Source organism: Agrilus planipennis, unplaced genomic scaffold (assembly GCF_000699045.2).
Source record: "Agrilus planipennis isolate EAB-ADULT unplaced genomic scaffold, Apla_2.0 scaffold223, whole genome shotgun sequence".
NCBI lineage: Eukaryota > Metazoa > Arthropoda > Insecta > Coleoptera > Buprestidae > Agrilus > Agrilus planipennis.
Genome location: NW_020438932.1, coordinates 170,023 through 187,330, shown reverse-complemented (window position 1 = coordinate 187,330; position 17,308 = coordinate 170,023). Strand labels below are relative to the sequence as shown.

Sequence of the window (17,308 nt, the reverse complement as noted above, 5' to 3'; positions counted from 1 at the left end):
CTATTATTAACATTAATTCTAAATTAATTTACAGAAAAAGATTATTTCGTTTTCTATTTCTTGTATTTTCTCAATGCATGTTTTGTGTAAACGTCTTACTGGATGCAGTGTCGATAATTTGCTTGCAAGAACTATGGTATAAAAAGAGTTCATAAAGCGTGTTGCATGAAATTGCATTTACATGTTGCATGTTTTGTTGATACAGAAACATGCTGCTGTTAAAGGTGATGTTTACACACAACTTGTAAAACAAGCTCAAATTAGTTGCGCCACCATGTTGCACCTACACCTACAACCTGCATGCATACATAATCATCACTGTTTTATACTTTTATTCTTAGATCCGTTATATTTGTTTCTAAATTTGTTTAAATTTAATTCAGTTCGCCATGTATACCTACTCATAGATAAATGGTAACCTTGGGTAGTTATTTTAAATAGTAGAAGATAAGAAATAAATGCATTACTAATCCTAAATAGTTAAAACTTTATGTGTGTAGAACATATATTATATGGTTTTTTAATGGTACTGCATCATACCGTCTCACAACAGGCAAATGAACTGGAAACTGTGTTGTGCTCCATAAAAATTGGATATGGCTTACTTTGATGTCAGACGAAAAATAAAAACTTCACCATTTTAAGAATTTTGGCAACTTTAAGAACTGCTGAAACTCATTTTTATCATCAAGAAACTTATAAAAGATGACAAAAACGCCTTATTGCCTTAATGCGTGTTAAGTTTCATTTTGTTTAATAAACAATAAAGTTGTTGTTCAGCATTTAGAAATCACTTGTTATTTTCTTCGATTGTTTCGTTCAATTGACTGTTTTGAAATTAGTAAGTAACTTCTGGTGATGTGTTTCGAAACAAAAAAAAAATTGGTTTAAGTATTTCACGGTTTACACCAATTTTAAATTAGCGCAAATGGAAACTTTCTTAAAAGCATACGAAGTTCAAGAAGCAACGTGAAACTTACAATAAGTGGCTGTGGTGAGTCGGTTGATAGTGTCCTGTTTGAGTTTCGAGTTCCTTTTACCCATTTTTCATACAAAAAGAAAAACAATCGTATCCAAATCACTCCGGATGCAGTTGAAACAGTACCTATAATCACCGTATCAACGCATTATATCACTGGAAGAACGCGCGACGAATACCGGGGGTGTACGGTGCCGTCTCCTCGAGGGGGCTGAAACAGTGGACCTGCGCATTTCCGAAAGAATTGCACCAATTCGCCCGCGTCATCGGACGTCGAGACGCTACGCGTCGGTCGGCCAGTCAATGGGTCGCGGTACACTGTTATCTGTATCTTTTATTAAGACGAAAGCGAGGATATACAGAAACACCAAAACCCTACAAATTTATAGTGCAGATATGCACAGATCATACAGTAATCCTAGCAACGTTTTATAATTGTCTTGTAGCTTACGTTCGGTGTTGTTATAATTGGTGTGTATGTATAAACAACAGCCAATTAAAATTGCTGCCAAATCGTTTTGTTACATTAACGGCTGACATTATTAACTGCAATGTTCAGGTGTTTTGATATTGACCATTGCATTATTAGAGTAGGTACATCTAGATAATTTTTCGACTTTTTGGTATGTACTTTCAGAAAGGAAAGGGTTTTCTGTTTGATTCGGGCTTAAACCACAATTTATCAGTGGTATAATTAAAAAAAAACTTTTAGGTATTTCATTCCCACCAGCCACTAATGCTGGTGGGCGGGCGGTCCCTCCGGACTACGCCGGTAGGTAGGGCGGAAGGCCCTCTTCAGCCTCCTATTAGGAATCGTAGGAATGGGTGGGTAGTGGTTCGGGTGAGACAGATGAAATGGACGAAATGAAGACAGAAGAGAATGAAAGAATATTACTGCCCCAGCATCTGCCTAAGTGATCCAAGAAAACCACAGAAAAACGTGAGCTAAGGCAGACGGAACCGGAATCGAACCGACGTCCTCCCGAATGCCAAGCAACGGTCTAAACCTCTCGGCCATACCGCTCGCTACAACTACGGTATTGTAGACCATTACGGTAACCCACAGCTCCAGAAAGCCAAGGGATCCAGTCCGAAACTTACTCTTTAGTAGTCCTGACAAATTATAAATTTATCTTATTATTTACCTGTTCAGTGTTACTTGTGCCTCTTCATTTAGTTTCTTGAATGTTCGATGACGGTCAAATTTTTACGATTACGTTCGAGTCTATACAGATTACATTTTCGACAGCTCGACGCCTTATTGTTGAGTACCATAAATCAATATTATTTCCGTTAGTATGGCGTGCAATCGACAGCAATTTCTATAATGATCTGATAAACGAAGTTGCCAACAAGTTACAAGAAGTATATCTTAAATCTTGCGGAACATCACGTAAATAACGAAGCATGACGTTGCATCAAACAATATAGAGATAAGTATCTCAATTACTAAACATCGAATCTACTAAAACGTAGCAAATGTTGCATTTTCCTCCTTCTTCTAACCACCACCACCTATCAGTTACCACAATTCCTAAAAGCATCAACTCTACTGTCCAGCTTTGCACCAGCGCGCTCTTTCCACGAATAATCTTGAATTCTATCAAGATAGTTTTGATGTAGGAGATCTTAATCAATAGTCCAATGGGAGGTGTATCTATGCACATAATAATATATTAAAATTCTGGTGCAATTTGTAAACTTAAGTTGATTCGTTTCCAGTTATCGACGTTTTGTGTCACAACGTTTATGAAAACTGTTCGACATTTTGTTGAAGCCAATGTAAGTAAAAAGTTTGATCGCAGGGGAGAAGTAAGGACGTAAAATATTGTCGGCTGTGTTTGGTTACCATAAAGTTGTTGTTCAAACAAAAAAGATATACTGTTCCGAACTAAAACACACAACAGGGGTTGCAGAAAATAGATACGATGACAGACTTATTTCATTTTATGGAAATTTGTATTAGGAAATCGATATGTCTATTATGGAGCTTCAAAGAGAGGAAAGCAAACATTTTCCCAGCATCTCCTTCCTATAATGAAACTAAAATACTTTTGATTCGCTCTTGTAAATATAATTTTGTGTTAAAACTAGTAACTAGTCCAAAAAAAGAATGCAGATAATATTTTCGTAAGCTGTACGGAACGTCACTCAGCAAACAGCAATTTCTCATTATGTTTCCAACTAATTTTGAGTTGTTTGTTTTTACCCGACATACAGTAACATCCTGCTTTTCTTTTGTTATTAATCGCGAAAGTTCTAGCTGCTCTGAAAGTAGTTCGCATTTCGTAAGTAAAAGCTTTGGACTATTATGGACCGTGTTAAGATCAAGTAGCATCAACAATTACACCCTGGACAGACTCTAAGTACTTGTAGGTAAAGCTCACGAGAAAACGTAAAAGTTAATATAATAAATCACGTAGCTGCAAGGAAGTTACTGATGTTATATAACTAAATGGCTTTCGGCTTTCGTTTATTTTTCACAAGAAACTACCAACAGTTTTGCTTCCACGTGTAATTGGAATTTTTACTCGCCGCTTTAATTTGGTGCACTTTGAGTGGTTTAAATTAGATGGATGCTTAACCAGAATTTTATTAAAAGGAGATCAACACAAGCACTTATATTTTTTCCTAGTGCGTCGGCCAAATCAATATTTTGATTCGTAAACTTAGTAAGTCCTTTTAGTACATACACTTTTCAGTACTATTATATTTTTACCTCAAGATCTCCGACATTATTTAATTCTATTTTGTATTGAGTTTCAATCTTTTTTGATCAATTAAAAGTAATAATGACATTGAGATCAATCTGAAGCTCCTCAGCATCAACAACTAATCTTTTTAAAGAGTTTAAAATGGTTAGCGTAATCTAAAATGTTCGAATATTTAATCACATTTTTAATATTATGTTGGGGTGCCTACATACATGTGGTAGCCACCCCAACATACATAGTGGCAAAGATGAGCAGGTTTCTAGAAGGCATATATTGATTCATTCTAGAACACGGTCAGCCTCGTATAAATAGTCGTCGCGAAATCGAGTACAAGTTAGTTAATACGAGAACGAGTTCGGTTCGATACAAAGGGAAGGAGAAGGAGCGAAGGAGTGACAAAGCGTTCATAAACTGATGAATTGTTAATTTAAAATTTTTAGATACATTTACAGTATATTTAATCCCATCACTATTTAATGTGCGACAATATAAATGAATGATTTCGTGGTTTTAAAAGCTAAACTTGAATTATATCAATCCAAAGAACAGAAGACTTCTGTTCAATGGTAAGAGAATAATTGAAACACTTTTCTATATATTCTTTTTATTTAATCGACCGGTGTGCATTACATTTCAATTATTTTTAACGACACGATTGGGCAAATTCGGTTTATAATTTCCACATGTAGGGAAATTTGGTGGAACCGGCAACATTTGGTCGTGTTCGCCAATTTGGAACACTGCTGCCATTCCTTCTTCTTGATGGATTTCAACATGACAATGGAAGAACCAGAAACCTTCAAATAAAAACACAATACACAAAACAGCAAGGTACATAAGTAAACCTTGTTTACCTGGATTATCGGCAAAAAATCTTAGTACGACATACCCTCCCCCAATGTTTGGTGTGGTGTCTTTCAGTGGAGCATTCTTGAGGTTTCGATTAACCTTCCCTTCAGCGTCCAACTTTTTAACTTTTTCCGCCGTATTATTTGGACCGATCCTTCCCATTCCCACGGTTCGGAAAAAGTGGCCGTGTAAATGGAAGGGGTGGTTTTCGTTATCATCGTACGAACCTTGATCCACAATTACCAACTCCACAGTAGCATTCAAAGGTACCTAAGCAAAACAACATTAATTTCATCAATGTTTCAGTTCGATCAAGATAATTCGAAGTGGTCTGTATTCTGTCGAAACTGCCAGACGCGGATCGCGATTTCGATCTTTTTGGATCTCATCAGCGCGTCGCAGGCAGCTCCGACAGAACACAGACCAACTTTTACCTGCTGTCTTAACAGTGCGTTTTAGAAAATACTACAAATGGCGCAGTAAACGCCATCTGTAGCACGATGCTACATTTTAGGATTACGTATGCTCCAACAAGGTCCACTTGTGTGGATATCTACTTGCTGAAAACGAATCCCGGCGTAGCCAACCTCAACGTGATAGGCACGTTAGCTTAATCGAATAAAATAATTCGAAGTGGTCTGTATTCTGTCGAAACTGCCAGACGCGGATCGCGATTTCGATCTTTTTGGATCTCATCAGCGCGTCGCAGGCAGCTCCGACAGAACACAGACCAACTTTTACCTGCTGTCTTAACAGCGCGTTTTAGAAAATACCACAAATGGCGCGGTAAACGCCATCTGTAGTACGATGCTACATTTTAGGATTACGTATGCTCCAACAAGGTCCATTTAAATATATGGATATCTACTTGCTGAAACGAATCCCGGCGTAGCTAACCTCAACGTGATAGGCACGTTACCATAATCGAATAAAATAATTCGAAGTGGTCTGTATTCTGTCGAAACTGCCAGACGCGGATCGCGATTTCGATCTTTTTGGATCTCATCAGCGCGTCGCAGGCAGCTCCGACAGAACACAGACCAACCTTTACCTGCTGTCTTAACAGCGCGTTTTCGAAAATACCACAAATGGCGTGGTGAGCGCCATCTGTAGTACGATGCTACATTTGAGGATTACGTATGCTCCAACAAGGTCCATTTAAAAATATGGATATCTACTTGCTGAAACTAATCCCGGCGTAGCTCACCTCAACGTGATAGGCACGTTACCATAATCGAACAAAATAATTCCAAGTGGTCTGTATTCTGTCTAAACTGCCACACGCGGATCGCGATTTCGATTTTTTTGGATCTCATCAGCAGCTCCGACAGAACACAGACCAACCTTTACCTGCTGTCTTAACAGCGCGTTTTCAGTTCGATGATTTAGATGAGTATAGAACTATAAGAAAATCAAAGAGAGGACTATGAACCTGCTCTTAATAAAACACTGAAGCCCAAAATTCCACATAAACGTATAGATTCTACGTCCAAGAATTCGGAAAGTAACCAGATAATCTCTATGACTGGAATTAGTGATGAACAAACCAAGACCAAGACTAAAACCGTCTCAGTCTTGGTATTGGTCTTGGTCTCGTTTATTTGATCGTGCTCAAATCCTTCTAGTCTTGATATTGGTTCTGATCTGGTTAATATAGTTTCGGTTTGATCTTGGTCTTACTCATTTAATGTGATACTTAGTTTTTTTTTTTTTTAATAATTCTTCTAAGCGAAATTTTTTCTATTTACTTTAAGACCAATTTTTAAAACAAGAATATCATAAGCTGAGGCATATTGAGTGAACAGGAAACTTAAAGAACACAAAAACTTGTGTTTTCTTTTTTGTTTTTCCGCAAACATTCCACACTGCCTTCGTACTTTAACGGCAACGTTCCCTACCTTAAAACGATGAATACATTCACAGTATTTGCTCTTGCAGTCCCATCCGGTCACCATGCTTTCGTTGCAAAACATGCTCTCGTTAATACGATTCCTTTCCGGCAGAAGCGCTATCGGTGGAAATATGAACGCTATATTGTTCAATTGTGGAGAAATATTCCTTTCATCAGGTCTCACTAGCAAAAAGAAATTACAACGTTCGTTAATTAAAACAATTATTAAGTCAAATAACGATGGTAAAATGAGCGTACTGCTGGACCAACACTCGCTACATAAAATTACTTTAAGCATGTATACTTCATTTACTTTCTCTATTGATGTGCCCCTTCCAATGTCTTGGATGCGCGCTGGCAAAATCGTAGGCAGGGAGAAAAAAGCTCATTATACTCTCGACTCTTGTTCATTAAACATACTTTTTCATACAGTACCTGCCAAAAGTTTTGTTCAATCATGATTAGTAGTGCAAGTCGAAAATAAGCGTTAAAGCCTTTAATATGTCTTCAAATATAAATAAACATCTCGTTGATATTTTCAGTCGTAATTGGTACCAATAACAGCACATTTGAACAATGCAATTGAAGTGGATAAAATGATCAATTTTTCCGTGCAGTACTGCACAGATTATAGGCTCCTCGCCGGTTAAGAGTTTGGACGAGAGTTGTCTCCTTCCTTTTCTGGCCTAGTGCTGTTCTTTTCTACTTTGCGCCGGTCAAACTGAAGGTCACATCGTTACAGAAACTGAACGAAGTATAATACCTACGGTTGCGCATAGGACGATGATTATTTTATGTTAAGGTAAATCATCTAAGTTCAGCTCTTCTTCGGTCTAAGAACTTGATACACATCAATTGACTGGGTTATAATTTTCATAATCTATTTAATAGACGACTAGATAAACAGAATAAAAACACATAAAGTTGGAGTAAATAGTGTGTTCCCAATGGCCAACCCTTTGTGCATTTCGATACTTCTTCCGAGCGTGAACGGCGTCCTTTTCTAGCCGAATGCGGTTCTTGTTTATCATCTGCGTCACAAGTGAAAAAGCCAGGGGCCACATCTCGACGGTTTAGCTGTATGTGGTGATTGTTTTTGGATAATTGATACAAATACGTTTTACTTTACAATGTAAATGTATAAATATATACTTGGAAACAACCGTCCTTCAATACTTGAAGAAATGAAGCAACATATAGATTTAGAAGAACGACTCCGGACTTAAATGGACGTGACCATGATATACAATGATCATTTAAAAAAGCATACTTCGTTCTTACCCTGATAATATCCAAATAAACCTGCTATTTGATAATGGCTGTTGTTTTTTTTATAAACATCGTCAACTATGTAAATTTGCACATCCGCATCTTTTTTTAGACTAGGGTCCCAGGGTTCCAAAGATTGCAGTTCTGGTAATGTGATGCTATTTTTACTTCCTGGAACTTTATCCAACGAATTTACTTGCTGCAAGTTGAACAACAAAAGAAGAAAAGATCTTATCAACTATTAGCACACATTAAGATAAAACTTAACCACCAATTAGCCATGGTATCCGAAATAAAAAAATAATAGTCTTGACATAGACCCACAAGTATTATAGATAATTTTGAGAGACCTATCGAAACATAGGGAATACATTAAGACCTTTCCTGGTAGAAATGAAGTTAGATTATACTTATAATCTCATTTTGAATGTGAAGAGAATGTAATGCTGTAATAATATTCGTTTAATTTTAAATAAGAGAACGAAAAAATAACACATTTATTCAGGCAACGTTATGTCTCTGGAAAAGAACATACAGAAACCTGGAGTGAAAAGCTGACAAAGCGTCAACACACACCAAATGTATGGAATACATTTGCATTAATAATTACAAGAGGTCGTGGTTGTGATTTTTCCTGCGAATTTTTAATACTCATTTGCGACATGTTCAACTAATTATTAAAACGGGTCAACGTGGATCAGGTATTAAAACTAAGACCAGAGATATAGTTTCCGACGCTGATCCCGTTGATATCCAAAACAAACTTTTTAATAGAATTAATGTTTGTATAAGATCGATCAAAATCAAAAGTTGAGGTTTCCACAATCTACAAATATCAACCAAAATGTATAGATTAGAAATTGAATCAGAAGATACAAAAGATTCCCATTAGCTAGTTCTAGAGTGGACGGGTTTTCCCACTGGTACACATAGAGCGGACAGAATAAAGGCAAAAGAATGTGAAAGATTATCAATTTGTGGAATATTACTACACCACAATTTGCTTAAATAATCTAAGTAAATAATGGAAGAACTTGACCAAGGCAGACAGAATAAAAAGTTCTTGGTTCATGTTTGGTTGTTTATTTGTCGCTTTATAAGTATTTATAATATAGGGTTGTTCGGAAAGTCATTTCGTTTTTTCCCGACAGAGGATTTAATTGTATTCTTTTGCACCCAACTTCACATTTAAGCCGTATAATTTTTATATGCTTTGAGAGCTCATATAGCAAGGCTTGTGTGTGAAAAATTACAATTAATTCTACACAGTAGTTTTTGGTTGGTGCTCTTTTAAATATGGAGAGCGATAAGCAGCATTTTCGACATATCTTACTGTTTTACTACAGAAAGGGTAAAAATGCTGTTCAAGCCAGAAAGAAATTGACTGATGTGTATGGAGAAGGTGTGTTGACAGTACGCCAGTGCCAGAACTGGTTCGCTAAATTTCGATCCGGAAATTTTGATGTCGAAGATGCACCACGTTCGGGAAGGCCGGTTGAAGCTGATAAAAGACGCGATAAAGGCATTAGTTGATGTGAACCGGCGAATAACAACACGTGAGATCGGATTGAGGTTAAATTTATCAAATTCAACAGTTTATGACCACTTGAAAGGCCTGGGATTATCCTCGAAGCTCGATGTATGGGTTCCCCATGTTCTCACAGAGAGAAATCTGTATCGTCGCATTGACGTCTGCGATTCGCTTCTCAAACGTCACGAAAATGATCCGTTTTTGAAGCGCATCATTACTGGGGACGAAAAATGGGTTGTACACAACAACGTCAAACGCAAGAGGTCATGGGGCAAAAAAGATATTCACCAAAAAAAGGTGATGCTGTCTGTTTAATGGGATTTTAAAGGAATCGTTTTTTTTTAGCTTTTACCGGATAACACAACGATTAATTCGGAAGTCTACTGTCATGAGCTGGACAAACTGAATGATGCACTTCAACAGAAAAGGTCAGAACTAATCAACAGGAAAGGTGTAGTGTTTCACCAAGACAACGCGAGACCTCACACAAGTTTGGTCACTCGCCAAAAGGTTTTACAGCTTGAATGGGATACAATGCTACACCCACCATATTCTCCAGACCTGGCACCATCGGATTATTATTTGTTCCGGTCACTCCAAAATTTTTTAAACGGTAAAACCTTCACCTCAAATGAGGAGGTCAAAAACCTCCTCGATCAGTTTTTTGCCAGCAAAGACCAAAAATTTTATGAGCGTGGAATTATGCTACTACCAGAAAGATGGCAAAAGGTGTTGGACCAGAACGGTCAATATATATTTTAATAAAGTATTTGTTTATTATACGAAAACTGGCTTTCATTTCCACAAAAAAAAAAACGAAATGACTTTCCGAACAACCCTATAGAAGTAAAGCAAAGACAGTAGAGGAAATCAACAACGCGTTCTGGCTAAGACATTTCCCTCATTGTCAGTCACTAACTTTAGTAATTGCGTACCCGCAACATGTTTGTACAAAGATCGACAGACACCCTAATCCTAAACGATATCGTAAAAAAGCGGACGTGGGAAAAACAGATGTTTTAGACGAATGAGATAGGACAAAAAAGCTATTGAATACTACGATAGGCAGGAAAGGTAATAGAGATTATAAACACCCACCTGCTTAGTTACGGCATATAAACAATACACCATAGAAAATAGATAAATATAAGGTTTCACTATATAAACGAAAATTAATAAAAACTTATCCATTTACTTGAAATGAGAAAATTAAAACGTCCTAGGAAAAAACTGCATGATCTGTAAGATCCATGAAAAAATATAGTTCAGTCAACAGCTATTTCAGAAGACCTACAAACACTTCTGGAAATGATTTGAAATATTGAAACTGCTCCAAATGCTGATAGATTTTCATTGAAGTCAGTAGATGTTTCCAAATAATTCTATTGGTTAATCAAAACCCATGTGGTGATTATGTTTAACACATCAAGGGTATGATAGATCCGAAACTACATACTGGGACTAATAGTGTGATAGAATTGGGTTCTTAGGAACTTTCTTATCAACACCTTATCGCTGAAATTTGTGACCCAATTAATTTAACGTAACTGTCGAAGGTACAGAAATGTTATTTTTATTGTACTTAAAAGAATTGTAGGAATAATGTAGTCTTTTGGTTCCTAACTGGGATTTCAGGTTTTTTATTTTCTCTGGTAGCAGATGGTACTTACCAGTCCCTTGTTCTGTGCATTGCTGTAGCCAACTTTATCAGAGGGTATATCTGTATCAGAAGCCCCTTCATATTGCAAAACAGCAACCTGATAACTTTTTAATTGTGAACAAAATAGTAAGCCCTTAAATTTTATCCAGTATAACCCTACAGGTTGGTCTGCATTCAGAACGAAATCCCACCTTTCTCCAGCATAAGTCACGAACGATGAAGCTACAGAGAAAGGCCTCTTTTAGTAGATTAAAATATATAATTGTCATTTTCTTTATAATTTTTGGTATTAGTTTATGAAAAAAATCATACCGTTAACTGGCTTGAAATCTCGACTGTCCGAACTGATCAGGGTTACTATGTGGCTGTCAACAGACACTGCAATGGGACAGTCAAGAAGACCATTGTTTATCACCCGAAAACGGTAGCGATATCCCTGTTGAAAAGGGTAAATGTTATAGGTATTATAGTTCTCGAAACTTCTTGTACAGTTGCACAGTTAGTACTAAAGGACTCTAAGGCGCGCGCCCTACTGCAACATTTTAATGACAAATGTATATTATTAGACAATACCAAATTAATATGCTTGACTACCTATTGGACCTATGGTCAGTGACTACACAGAGAATACTATAAAAAACTCAGCCATTTAAGAAAACATTGCTGAATAAAAATTAAAAAACTTTGGAATTACATTTTCTTAAAAGTGCATAACTGAACGTAGACATTCATAAAGATACGTAAAAATTATCAACAATTAACAAAAATTTTACTGAAAATTTTGGTGGAGGCGCCGGGACAATTTTAAATAAACTGTAATTGACATATAATTTTGGTTTCATTAAAGTAGACTGATGACTTTTCATCAATAAATTACATTTTTCTATCTAAATGCAGTCAAGGTTCTTAATTTATATTCTCTTTTAATAATTAAACTTTAATTTGTAATATGATATATAGGCAACTCTACATGCACCAAATATTACAACCCTAATAATGTAACTATAAATACAGTTAGAAAGCACTTTTTTTCACAGAAATATCTTTCTTTATATAAAACTTAATACTATTCTCGAAGAAATCACCAATAGTTACGTAGAAAATATTAATTACTCAGTAATATTGTTAAAGATATACTGTTGTAGAATACGGTTGAAAACCCGTACATGTTTTTATTTTGAACTGCTATAAAGGCATTTAGTGACTAATTAAGAGTATTTAGTTAATTACATATTCAAAACTATTGTTTCAGTGCCGAAAATTGGACATTCGTAAAGTTACACAAACGTTATCAATAATTATTAAAACATTTTGTTAAAATTTTTGGTGGAGGCGCCGGGACAATTTAAAATACAGTCTGTAATTGACATATAATTTTGGTTTCATTAAAGTAGACTGATGATTTTTCATCTATAAATAGCNTATTGGACCTATGGTCAGTGACTACACAGAGAATACTATAAAAAACTCAGCCATTTAAGAAAACATTGCTGAATAAAAATTAAAAAACTTTGGAATTACATTTTCTTAAAAGTGCATAACTGAACGTAGACATTCATAAAGATACGTAAAAATTATCAACAATTAACAAAAATTTTACTGAAAATTTTGGTGGAGGCGCCGGGACAATTTTAAATAAACTGTAATTGACATATAATTTTAGTTTCATTAAAGTAGACTGATGACTTTTCATCAATAAATTACATTTTTCTATCTAAATGCAGTCAAGGTTCTTAATTTATATTCTCTTTTAATAATTATACTTTAATTTGTAATATGATTTATAGGCAACTCTACATGCACCAAATATTACAACCCTAATAATGTAACTATAAATACAGTTAGAAAGCACTTTTTCTCACAGAAATATCTTTCTTTATATAAAACGTAATACTGTTCTCGAAGAAATCACCAGAAGATACGTAGAAAATATTAATTACTCAGTAATATTGTTAAATATATACTGTTGTAGAATATGGTTAAAAACCCGTTCTTGTTTTTATTTTGAGGTGCTATAAAGGTATTTAGTGACTAATTAAGTGTATTTAGTTAATTGCATATTAAAAACTATTGTTTCAATGCCAAATATTGGATATTCATAAAGTTACACAAACGTTATCGGTAATTCTTAAAACATTTTATATAAAATTTTGGTGGAGGCGCCGGGACAATTTAAAATAAAGTCTGTAATTGACATATAATTTTGGTTTCATTAAAGTAGACTGATGATTTTTCATCTATAAATAGCCATTTTTCCATCTACATGCAGTCAGGATTCTTAATTTATATTCTTTTTTGATAATTAAACTTTAATTTGTAATATGATATATAGGCAACTCTACATGCACCAAATATTACAATCATAATAATGTAACAATAAATAAAGTTAGAAAGCATTTTTCTCGCTAAAGTAACTCTTAAGTGAGACTCAATACTATCCTCTAACTACTATATTATATCATCTCAGTTATTTTGTATTTACTTTTTGAGTTTCATCTGTTCATTTAAACAATTTTGTCACGATTTCTGGACGTGTAAGTAAAGTCTCCACTTGAACTTTATACTTGCAGAATACTAGATATTTCCGTTAAAGTAATATATCTTTATTAAAAACTGTAATCCAAATGGACCAAATACAGTTCTGACGAAGACGTCCCTACGTATTAGAAATGACCCAATCTCCAATACAATTTTACTAAGTATTTAAATTTAAAATACCTTTTTCACAACAAATCTGCTAACTGGAGTGTAAGTACCATTAATTTTCCTAAATCTTCCACGGCCATTTACAAGCAATGTGTGATCTGTAATAGCACCCGTGCTGTATTCCACATAATTAATCTTATCATAGCAAGTTCTATTAAACCAATCCTGAACCGCAATTACATGACTTGATTCATCATAATCGTACAAATAACCCTGACGATCCTTTTCTTTTGGTTGTCTTATAATCAATGCACCGTATATACCATCCCTTTGACATGCTAAAATACGAAGAGAACTCTAAGAAACTACAGACCGTCATCAGATTAATATTAAATTAATACACATGTTGTGGTGTTACTGGCGAATGATGAGGATACGGTGGTTAGAAATGAAGAGGTACTAGAAATAATCGGAGTACAGAGGACCCTATGGAAGTTAATAAAAAATAAGCGAGATAGGGTGGTAGGACACCTCCTTAGACATGCAGGTCTAGTCAGAGACATATTAGAGACAGAAACGGGAGTTAAGAAGAATAGAGGTAGACCAGGATTAGATTAGATGTGGAATGTTCTAGTTTTAGGGAAATGCGAAGATTATCCCAAGATAAAAAGGAGTGGAGGTGTGTGTCTAACCAGTCTTAGGACTGACGACCTTATGATGATGACACATGTTTAAATCAGTTTAGTTGTTCATAGTCTTATTTTTGAAAACATTTTTTGCATTTTTATACACACCAGCATGGGAATGCCACCAAAAGGAACCAGCAACCTTCGGCTGAAATTTGTACCTAAAGGTGGTGTACGGTTCAATGAGACACTGTGTTATCATGGGTGTTCCGTCCATATACGGTGTTTCTCTTTGCGGTATACCGTGCCAATGTATTGTAGTACTTATAGCTGGAAGAATATTTTTTACATCCACAATAATTGTATCGCCTTCACAAATCTGTAAAGAAGACATAATATCACGTGGCATTACTAGCAAGAAAACATCCCGAAATGAATATATGTTTATGTTACTCCTTGTTAAGAATAACGAAACTAAGTTGGTTGTTTATTCATTTCAAAAGTGACTTTTCCATTAATATAAATAAATTTTAATATGATTAACGTAGAATTTTGTTTCGTCGTCTTATCTTATCACAACGCCTTCTGGCAGTAGCCATATGTAGTAATAAATGCGTAAAAATATGAAAACTATATATTTGATAAGTAGTATTTAAGTTCTTATGCATATGACATAATCAGCTCATACTACTACTGTTGCCAAAACAAATAAATCTTTAATAAACAATATTCAGTATTTTGAGATCAATGATGTATATTGCAACCCCCTGGGGGATCGCTACCCCGACTTCATTCTAGACCCAACTTTTTGTTATGTCTCAGAACATTATTATATTGACATTGATTGATATCGAGTAATTTAATAAAATTCGGGGGGAAGCCAAAACCATGAATATTTGGATAAATTCTTTGAAATCGCTCAAATATGTATTTTGAATGAACAAAAAACTTTTGGGTGTTTCATTCCCACCAGCCACTAATGCTGATGGGCGGGCAGTCCCTTCGCCAGAAGATAGGGCGGAAGTCCCTCTTCAGCCTGCTTTCAGGAATCGTGGGAATGGGTAGATGGTAGTTCGCGTAAGAAAGGTGAAATGGACGAAATGAAGACAAAATAGAATGATAGATTATCTAAGGAAACCATAGAAAAACTTGAACCAAGGCAGACGGACCCGGAATCGGACCGACGTCCTCCCGAATGCTAGCAATGGCATAGACCTCTAGGCCATGCCGCTCGGTGTATTTTGAATGCTTGTCATTGAATAACAGATTGTATTATCTGTATTTTTGAGAAACTGAGAATGATCATTGAAGAGTTTTGCCTAGAAAGAAAGAACTAAAAACGTCTCTCCAGCTAGTACGACTGGCGCAGTACCAAATATATGGGAGATTTACTACAATGGTGCATTCCCCGAGGATACCAATACTTCAAGGGTGTTCTCACCGAAGGAGAAACATCAAGCCCGAATTTCAAGCATTAGTCAGATAATCTACTCAGGTGGGAACTATTTTTGGGGTAAATCACAATTTTTATTCAATTTCAGAGCGTAGTAACTATAATTCTCAATCCATTTTAATTTATCCGTCCAGAAAACTGGTAAATACCTCAATTTTAGGTCCTGGCAGTAATTTATTAACTGAAAATATCATTTTTTCTGTACCATCAGCTGCGATACAGTCTTCTAAGTAACAATCTGACAAATTTTTGGGACAATCGTAACAAGCCTTGCTCATCGTTCGGAAAAGTGCCAATGTCCAATTGTAGTAACATGTGAGAGGCTCTCCATCCACCGTACATGGTCTTAAACAGCTGTGAGGTTCCTCAGCTTTAAAAAAAAGGAGTTCTAGTTATGATTCTTAATTTTAACTAATCCTTACAATCAGAAAATTAATTAAAAATCATTTGAGATTCCTCCACCTTAAAAAACAATTTTAATTATAAACATACATACAATTTAGGCATCTTTTAGAAGTGAGTTAGTTTAATATGAAATATTATTCTGAAAATTCATTTCTGAATTTTTTTTACCCACTACACACTACCTCAAATTAATGAGGGAAAAATTGTTGTTGTTGTTGTCACACCCGCGCCGGGAATCGAACCCGGGACCTTTGGCTTTAAGCAACAATGTTCTGACCACTAAACTACGAGAGGTGACAACAGCAACCACGACCAACCGACCTTCATTAATTTGAGGTAGTGTGTAGTGGGTAAAAAAAATCAGAAATGAATTTTCAGAATAATATTTCATATTAATTTTAATTATGATTTTCAATTTTCAGTATTTCTTGGATTCGATTTTAATACCAAAGAAATACTAAAGAATAATAGATTAAAAACGAAGTAGAATGAAAAGTGTAATTCCCCTGGCGCAGATTTTCGGAAGTGTATTACAATTTTCATTATTCATTTCATAATATTAAAAAACAATGTACATGTTCTTATTGAGTGAATGTAAGATTATATTGTCAGCAATAGTTAAGCGAAGATTAGTCGAGATATTAAACTAATGAAATCTTCAAGCAGAATATCATTTTTTGTAAAGTGGCAGTTTCCTGGAAAACAAAGATAATACGAATTTAACTGGAATTTCGTTGTTTTACATCATAAATCCCGAACAAGTTTTTGCAAAAAGCAGACAGTTGACCTTCTTTCTCAATTTTTATTAGAAACGAGCAGAAATTTAGATAGATAGATACATAATTAATTACTGCTTATTTTCATACAGAACATTAAGTTCTTCGTCATGGATTTATTGGCACTAAATACTAATTCTTTTTAAATATGTAGAAACTGTTTGGGGCGAGGAACAATTTTACATTATTTCTACCCTAGCATTTATATGTATGCCTATTATTTTTGATACGTTTTAGTTTATAGGCTTTAGGCCTACACTCAGAGAAAACTGCAGAACAAACTTCTACAATTATAGAACTAGTAGCGAATATAGGGACAGAAACAAGTTGTAGTGAAAATTAATATAATATTGTAATTACCTTTTTTCCTACAAACTGTTTGTCTCTCTACTACAACGTTAAAGAATATGTAGTGCAAATTCCTTTTAAAAATTACTTTTCATTGTAGCATATCTCTATACAATAATTAAAAAAATATATACAAAATTGTAGCATATTTGTTTACAACT

General features: G+C 35.1%; 3 protein-coding genes across 3 annotated transcripts in view; 1 reads left to right on the top strand and 2 right to left on the bottom strand.

Moving 5' to 3' along the window:
• LOC108742059 (frequenin-1) overlaps window positions 1–1,437 on the bottom strand; it is a 58,208-nt gene extending 56,771 nt beyond the window's left edge. The window contains exon 1 of the mRNA XM_018477071.2: window positions 981–1,437. Coding sequence (XP_018332573.1) covers window positions 981–1,044 — 64 coding nt within the window. The 5' untranslated portion in view covers window positions 1,045–1,437. The remainder of the gene's footprint in view (window positions 1–980) is intronic.
• The window catches only part of LOC108742051, a 130,118-nt gene that overhangs the window by 77,651 nt on the left and 35,159 nt on the right, over window positions 1–17,308 (top strand). The gene's annotated exons all lie outside the window — the stretch shown is intronic.
• The window catches only part of LOC108742054 (laccase-2), a 25,462-nt gene continuing 12,440 nt past the window's right edge, over window positions 4,287–17,308 (bottom strand). Inside the window, exons 2-10 of the mRNA XM_018477065.2 lie at window positions 15,768–15,988; window positions 14,334–14,544; window positions 13,612–13,877; window positions 11,206–11,329; window positions 10,904–11,115; window positions 7,715–7,901; window positions 6,441–6,616; window positions 4,548–4,812; window positions 4,287–4,490 (exon numbers count right to left, since the gene is read on the bottom strand). Coding sequence (XP_018332567.1) covers window positions 4,327–4,490; window positions 4,548–4,812; window positions 6,441–6,616; window positions 7,715–7,901; window positions 10,904–11,115; window positions 11,206–11,329; window positions 13,612–13,877; window positions 14,334–14,544; window positions 15,768–15,988 — 1,826 coding nt within the window. The 3' untranslated portion in view covers window positions 4,287–4,326. The remainder of the gene's footprint in view (window positions 4,491–4,547; window positions 4,813–6,440; window positions 6,617–7,714; window positions 7,902–10,903; window positions 11,116–11,205; window positions 11,330–13,611; window positions 13,878–14,333; window positions 14,545–15,767; window positions 15,989–17,308) is intronic.